Source organism: Oncorhynchus keta, chromosome 14, assembly GCF_023373465.1.
Source record: "Oncorhynchus keta strain PuntledgeMale-10-30-2019 chromosome 14, Oket_V2, whole genome shotgun sequence".
Taxonomy (NCBI): domain Eukaryota; kingdom Metazoa; phylum Chordata; class Actinopteri; order Salmoniformes; family Salmonidae; genus Oncorhynchus; species Oncorhynchus keta.
Window position 1 is genome coordinate 29,208,246 of NC_068434.1, and position 8,386 is coordinate 29,216,631.

The 8,386-nt window shown below is 40.0% G+C and overlaps 2 protein-coding genes across 3 annotated transcripts in view; both read right to left on the reverse strand.

Annotated features, from left to right (window-relative positions):
- Positions 1 to 1,979, reverse strand: part of igsf9b (immunoglobulin superfamily, member 9b) — a 49,977-nt gene extending 47,998 nt beyond the window's left edge. For both annotated transcript variants that reach the window (XM_035785538.1, XM_035785537.1), the window contains exon 1: positions 953 to 1,979. The gene's annotated coding sequence lies outside the window, so the exon portion shown is untranslated. The remainder of the gene's footprint in view (positions 1 to 952) is intronic.
- A 134-nt stretch (positions 1,980 to 2,113) lies between these two features.
- LOC118393160 (transmembrane protein 230) lies at positions 2,114 to 4,256 on the reverse strand. The gene is made up of 3 exons (XM_035785539.2): positions 3,824 to 4,256; positions 3,409 to 3,531; positions 2,114 to 3,272 (listed from the first exon to the last, which is right to left on the reverse strand). Exons 1-3 carry the CDS (start codon positions 3,917 to 3,919, stop codon positions 3,132 to 3,134), a joined length of 360 nt encoding a protein of 119 aa, XP_035641432.1. The 5' UTR covers positions 3,920 to 4,256; the 3' UTR covers positions 2,114 to 3,131.
- Positions 4,257 to 8,386: the final 4,130 nt, after the last annotated feature.

The following is an 8,386-nucleotide window of genomic DNA, read 5'->3' on the forward strand; positions in this document are numbered from 1 at the left end:
ATGATGAAGCACCACAGTGCCAACAGTCAGGATCTCCAGTATCAAACTCATACCCATGTCAAGCAGAAGAAATGAAAGACACAACGCATGGTCTTTCAGAATGAAACCAGTCTCAATAACCACGTGTGGACTGAACTGGCGACTCATTCAGAGTATGAAGTAAGAAATTATACATCATATTTTAGTTGCAGATGCTGTTCTGATTGATCAGTTTTCAAACATAAAGAAAGAAGATCATGTGTAGCAGTCAGGCTTATATTTGCATATAATAAATAAGTCAAGAATAATAATTCAATCAAATATCAAAAACAATTCTGAAATGTTTACTTTAGAGCTCAATTAAGTAACTAGATGGTTTGTTTACATGGGTGCCCATGTCATAGTCTCCATATCAGGCAAAAACAGTTGCCTCTATTGTCTGATGTGCAGTCACGTGGACTGATAGGAAAGGGACCCAACCTCTATAAGAAATTACTATTCTGCTGTAATTGATTGACCATTTTTCTCTGTATTCATTAACGTAATGCATTAATTAATCTTAATTTAATGAAGGCTATGAATAATCTGCCTGGTTCTAAACGGTCACTTACAGTAAATGCTAACTCACGCTTAAGCAATTATCAACCTGTAATTACAGTGGATAAAGAAACATGTCACGAGCTAAATAATCAACAAGAACAGACATCAACACAATGCACTTCAGGAGATATTCTGCTTGTTTCCATGGTCGGTTGAATATTCCAGACAAAGGTATAGCCTACAACAGCATATGTTTTGTCTAGACTAAAACTCGAATGAGGAATTGTGATTGTGAAATAAAAACATTTAATATAATACTATATTGTAAGTGAATGGCCCCTATTTACATTTGCATTAAAAGTGGACCCCGTGTGAAACTCACAGAGGCTGTTATTCACATGTAGGTTTGTGCCCGATTTAAAAGTATCTTTACCTTGCTTGAGGCACTTCTCTGACTTGACCAGAATAAAATCAGTCCATCGGGTCCTTTGCTTTTTTTCAGCATGCAGGTTGACGTATTTGGGCATTCATTAGTTACTCTAAAGTTGAATACGGTTGCCTTAAAAATGCAGGTGTTCGACAAAGGCAGGTGGTCGCATAGTTTATAAAAGCGTGGCAGACTGTCTCACGCGCGCCACATGATAGTTGTTAAACATAACCAGGGAAGTTGAAGGAAAAGCTCCTAGTAGATTTAGCTGTAGCACTATCTCATTCAATTCTCAGGTTGTAAATCCCATATAAAGATAGAGAAAAACCTAAGAAGTACCTAGATTGGTTTAGAATCGTTTAAAAGTTTCCGAGCATTTTTTTATATTGCTATTCTTCGTGTTGCTTTGTCCAAAGTTACCCAAAGTGTTGTAAAAAGGAGCAGTAGAAAAAATACTATCCGAATCCATAGAGCGCATTTAAATGATACGTTGCTCAAAATACCCCAAAATGATGTATGCCCGCCAGTTCCCCGCTGCAATGACGGAGTGTGTGGACAGAATACAGTCGTCTATTCATCTACTACGTTCCTCACGGTTTCGTCCCTTCGTCGTATCTTTCTCCTCCCTACCACATCCACTCAGTTTGAGCGCTCCAGACAAAAGCGCCTTTTCGTGGGAAAGTCCAACGTATAGAGGACGTGTCGGGGTCCCTGACAAAAGACAAACGTTATGCAACGGAACACGTCCTTAGACAATGGCAATGTAATGTTGCATATCCAACAGTTCTACATTTTTTAAAATGATCAAAATGTTATCCAAAAGTCCTTGCGTTAAGCTTTTGTTCCCCTCCATGTGTCTTTCCGTGTCTATTCGATTAATAATAAAGCCGTTATTACTGGGAGAAAATAGGTTACATTGTCACAAAAGTTACCCACAACTCAGTTGATTTAGGAAAAACTACTGTAGACTTGCTACCCTGCCAGTAGCACCATTGACCCAGAAAATATCCAATAATAACAGCTCTCACACTCACAGATATTACACTTTTGGTTCAGACAACATCAATGGTTGTCTGTAGAATATATATATATTTTTGTTTCTTTACCCACAAAGTAAACTTTGGCACACCACAGGGGGGTGTGAGTTGACACAAAGGTGGAGAGTAGTTCATGATACAGTCTTTATTGGAGCTGATGCTCAACCACAAATGCCTTTAAATTGAATATATGGATACACTACAGACTTCCTTGCAAGTGACAATGCCTTTCAAACTCAGCCAGTGGAAAACTACACCAGACACTATATTGTTGCGTGACAACTTTTCCTTCTTGACTCTCACAGGCCGAGCAGCACACCATATGGAGATCAAAGGATTGGCATTAATCACATAAAATACTCCTACCAGGAACCCTCCAGGAAAGCATAAGCGACATTTCAACAGAAAAACAAAGTCAACTTTCAAGTTTAGCCATAATATCTCAAACTCATGGTTCTGTTGGGGTACCAACCAGTGAGAGTAAATTGATTTACGGTTACACTGATCAGGTCTTTCAGTTGGACAATACAATTAAACTCATGCCTCCCTTACAGCACAGCTATGTATTTTATCAGAAATTACGTCCTTCCCTTTTATAGATAAGTGTGGGTATACCTACACGAGGACAAAACTATGGGAATAAATAAACAACATTTGCTCTAAACCTCAAACTGCAAATCATGTGGGGGGAAAAAATGCATCCTAGAATCACATTTCCAATTGGTCAGTCAACTAAAAATCAAGGGTGGTCTACAGTGATAGGTGGGATGAGAGTGGCTGAGAGGTGGGATTAAATAGCTCTGTTCGGTTATGTGTTATTGTTATGTGATTGCTGTATGTGAAAGTGCCACGTATGTCAAATGTATATGTAAAATGTATGCATATGTAGCAAAAAAACAAGACATGTCATGAAATAAATACAAATGTGCATGTTATTTGTTAGAAACAATAACACATCTAAATATAGTAGTCATTCATCATGAAGTATGGTGGTAATCCAGTCAAAGAACAAGAAGTGAACAGACATGACATGATGAACAAACATCAAAAGGACATCTGCTTTAGGACTACCCTGGATCCCAGTCTGTTTACTGTATTCAACAATGTTATGTGAAAATAACAAAGAAGTTGCCTCAGTTAGGAGTGGCTCAGTCATCAAAGTCTGGGATATCATCGTAGGAGTAACCACGGTAGCCCTTCGATGCATAGTAAGCTATCCGCAGGTGATAGAATCCAGGAAGGAAAACCAAGATTCCAATTATGAGAACGGGCACAGTCCGGTCAGCATGCTGAAATGAACGAAGAAGAAAAAAGATATCTAAGAAACACAATGGAATGTGTCAAAGTTAATTATGTGAAATCTATTTGTTGTGCTGTTGTAAAACATGACAGGAATATACAGATGGACTCAAAGTTCATACTCACTGTGACTTCAAAGTATCCTGCCAAAAGGAGAGCTCCAATGGTGATCAACAGAGAGCCAATCAAGAAGAGGACAGTTGCCAGTGCAATGGCTTTGTATGGGACCTTTGGTGGGCTTTTTTTGAACTGGGGGGGACAAACATGACTTCATAACAACATACCACAGAAGTTCAATATATTGAATGGTACATTTTTGTAATTTGTGTATCACCAAACCATCCCAAAAGCTTTTTTTCAATACTGATATGAAAACATTATTCTATCTACAGGGTTGTTTGATGCAATAACAACATTGGACTATGTCTATAGGCTACACAATCCCATAATTACCATGGGCAGTTCATTTCAAATAAAACTAAGCCGATATAGATTCTATTCCAAACCTACCAGGCCCATTCAAGCACACTAAAGCCCTTACCTGCAGGTCAATGTAGCCGTCATCATCATTGGCTAATTTGGAGTACCTGACCTTAGTGTTAAGTATTCCTTGTCTTAAACTGCTGCGAGCGTTCATCTTTACTTTAAATTACTTGCTAAAACTGTTGCATTTTTATGTTACATTGGCAGCCGGTACATTGTATCATTTCATATTGAGAAATGCTACAATGATGACACTTGCCTATTCAGATACACTGTCGTCAACTTGCAACGAACGTGTTAATCAGTGTGTCAGCTCCTCTCGACTCACTACAATTAGCCTATGTTGCAACCAAATGAAAATAGAAAGAGGGATACCGCCTTTTCAGATCAGGAGTTAGAACATAAACACAACATTTTGTTGCAATAAAAACGTCCGCACTCATGCCCTCTTCCTTGTTTAGTCTGTACAACGCCTGCGCAATGCTCTGAACCGTCCCTGAACTGGATTGGAAGTAGGCTAGGCTACCACTAAGGGGCGGTGCCGTATCACATCTGAACAACAAGTTGGTGCGGCTCAAGTGGACCACAACACATGTAGGCTAGGAGACACTCATGTCAGTATCTGTCTTTTCATCAAATCAATAGATCTATCACGTGTGAGTCCACACATTGTAATAGTGACACTGATGTTAGATAGTTAGCGTTTTTATCTTCTGTATTTTGTGATTTTGTAGTGGTTTTAGTGTAGCTTTCTCTGCATCCTCTTCCCATGCATAGTTTACTTCAGCCCATTCATAGAAGCTACCTTTAGCGCCTATTGATGAAGGTGTCTTCTTATAGTAATATAGTAATATATGCCATTTATCAGACGCTTTTATCCAAAGCGACTTACAGTCATGTGTGCATACATTCTACGTATGGGTGGTCCCGGGGATCGAACCCACTACCCTGGCGTTACAAGCGCCATGCTTTACCAACTGAGCTACAGGGACCTCAAAGTTCTTCAAAGTGCCCGTTCTTCCCCGGGGACTTTTGCTAAGAGCCCCGACACTTGCTCAAAACAATCATCGCTTGCAGAATGGTTTTTGAAACATAAGGAACGTACAGTGAGTGTACAAAACATAAGGAACACCTGCTCTTTCCATGACAGACTGAACAGGTGTATCCAGGTGAAAGCTATGATCCGGTATTAATGTCACTTGTTAAAGCCACTTCAATCAGGAAGGGGAGGAGACATGTTAAATAAGGAATTTTAAGCCTTGAGACAATGGATTGTGTATGTGTGCCATTCAGAGGGTGAATGGGCAAGACAAAAGATTTAAGTGTCTTTGGAGAAAGTATGGTAGTAAGTTTCAGGCGCACTGGTTTGTGTCCAGAACTGCAACACTGCTTGGTTTTTCAGTTCAATCAATTATGTATTTATTGAGCCCTTTTTACAACAGCAGTTGTCACAAAGTGCTTATACAGAAACTGAGTCCAAAACTCCAAAGAGCAAGCAATGCAGATGTGATCAACAGTTTCCTGTGTATCAAGAATGGTCCACCACAGCAAAAGGGGGTGCAACTCAATGCTAGGAAAGTGTTCCCAATGCTTGGTACACTCAGTGTATTTTTCATATCAGTGAGAAATATTAATAAAAAGAAAAGGTTAAATTACTACGCACACCTTTTATAGGGTTAGTGTTCCCACATGGCCATATCTCCATGTTACAGTGCTTGTTTACGGAAAACAGACGGAAGACAGAAGTGTGCTCCAAACACCTGTGTGTAAGCGTAACTGGGGAGTAAGTGTAGTTTGTCAATTGGAGGCACACACCGTGTATGGATCTGTGAAAATCACCTACAGTAAGTGTATCTTGTTTATTTGAAAATGTATTTCACTCTGATATGAAAGATAAAGGCCATATGTTTCGAAAACCATTTCGCAAGTGATGATTATTGACATTTCTAAACGTTAAAACACAGTGTCTGAGTTGTAGTTCACACAGAGCCAGCCAAGGGCGAAGCTAACCTCTGAAAACCACACAGAGAGAAGGGTTTTCTAGAGCTACGCTACTTATACCCTGGCTACACCTTGAGGTAGTTGTCAGATCGTACATGATTATACTGTGCATGTTCACACATAGTGCATAGTATTGACTCGTGTCTTTTGTGAGCATATGAAAAGAAACCAAACCAACAGATGGTAACTGGGAGGGCTTTTGTAACAGTTCACCTAACATGACTCTTGATAGGCTTCCAGACCTCCAGCTACTGCATCTGTCACTTCCTGTTGTTTGTGCGAATAAGATTAAGAAGGTCTGTTGAAATAACAATCAAAACTATTCAGGGATCATCACTCTTCTCTCTCTCTCTCTCTCTCTCTCTCTCTCTCTCTCTCTCTCTCTCGCTGTCTCGACCTCTGAATTCTCGGCTATGAAGGGCAAAACTGACATTTACTCCTGAGGTGCTGACCTGTTGCACCCTCTATAACCACTGTGATTATTTTTTGTCCATGTTGGTCATCTATGAACATTTGAACATCTTGAAGAACAATCTAGCCTTGATTGCCATGTATTCTTATCTCCACTGGCACAGCCAAAAGAGGACTTGTCACCCCTCAGAGCCTGGTTCCTCACTAGGTTTCTTCTTAGGTTCTGGCCTTTCTAGGGAGTTTGTCCTAGCCGCCGTGCTTCTACATCTACATTGCTTGCTGTTTGGGGTTTTAGGCTGGGTTTCTGTATAAGCACTTTGTGAGATCTGCTGATGTAAAAATGACTTTATTGTTTAATATACTTCAGTGTTTCACTGCTTTGTTTCCATCTCTGTGTCCTAATAGGCATACATGGAGAGTACCAAACATTAGGAATAGCTTCCGAATATTGAGTTGCACCCCCCTTTGCTCTCAGAACAGCCTCAATTCATCGGGGCATGGACTCTACAATGTGTCGAAAGCGTTCCACAGGGATGCTGGTCCATGTTGTCTCCAATTCTTTCCACAGTTGTGTCAAGTTGAATTGATGTCCTTTGGGTGGTGGACCATTCTTGATACACACAGGAAACTGTTGAGCCTGAATAACCCAGCAGCATTGCAGTTCTTGACACACTCAAACCATTGCGCCTGGAAACCTACTACCATACCCCGTTCACCCTCTGAATGGCACACATACAATTCATGTCTCAAGGTTTAAAAATCCTTCTTTAACCTGTCTCTTCCCTTTTACCTACACTGATTGATTTAACAGGTGACATCAATAAGGGATCATAGCTTTCACCTGGTCGGTCTATGTCATGGAAAGAGCCTGTGTTCCTAGTGTTCTGTCCACTCAGTGTACGTACTTACTGAGGTGCATTACATTTGCACCATCCACTCCCATGCTGTCTGTTTTCATCAAATTGCCTCAGAATAAACAAAACTCTGCAGTGTCAATCTTGTCCAGAACACCGTGGTCTATAAAATGACATATTGCCTTAGATCAATAGCCCTTTAGTACATTCATGAATTGTGATACAAGAAGTTTACCTTTTCAATGAATGGTGGTGATATTGTGTAAAAAAAAACAAGTAAAGGCCATCCACTTCTTAGAAGATGTTGCTCGTGTTTACCGTGGCTCTGTCTCAGAGAGTGTTTAACAGACTACAAACCATTTGATTATCCATCCAGTGTCCGTGCAATAAGAGCTGTACAGGCCTGATGACTCTGCACAGGTCAATAAAGTGGATACACAGTCTGAGAAGAGAAAGCAGAGAAGGGCAGAGGCAGACAGTCTGTTCAGGTTATCTGATGATTCTTATCAGGTAGCAGAGTGACATCAATGTTATTTTTACCCTCTGCAGTGTGGTGTATTCAGGGAGATTAGAAACAGAAGCACACCAGGTAACTTGTACAAAAGCTTTGATGAAATTATGTATGAAGGTCCATCTGGTTGTGACTACGGTTGTCTGACGGATTCTCCCTGCAATGGATTGTCATCTCTCTGGTCACGCACAACAATGGCCTGGATGGCACATAAAGCAGTACTGCACACCTTTTACCCTCTGATAAATAATTAATGTAGTTGCCATTGATAGAGGGTAATTGTCTTCCTTTCCTGAAAATTGCTTTATTCCCAGCTAGTAAATAATGTTCTGAGAATCATATGTTTTTGAATGCTTGGTGAGAGCGCGGTTGTTCTATGGTTATTTTGCTCACAACCTTCCCACAACGTTCTGGGAATGGTGCAGGATACCCAGCTAGCACATAACATTCTGAGGTGGGAATTTCAGTATACGGGTTTTCTCGTTGTTCTATTTCAAATAATGTTCTCAAATTGTTCTCAGAATGTTAAGAAAAAATGTTCTGAGGGAATTTCAGTATTTCAGCATAACATTTTCTGCAGGTTTCCTCATGTTCTTAGAACATTAAGAAAACCTTCCATAAAAACCACAAGAAATCATTAGTAACGTTTAAATAATGTTGTACGAATTTTATTTAAAAACATATACTGTACATTCTGTTCTGTGTCACCAAAACTCTGTTTATCATCTATCTTGTTAAGTGTGTTCAGGTGTGTTGGCTGCACCCACTAATTAGCCACACCTGATATTAATGAGTGCTTGTTTCGTTTGAAATAGGGTCTGTTTGACTGGACTAAAATTAACAG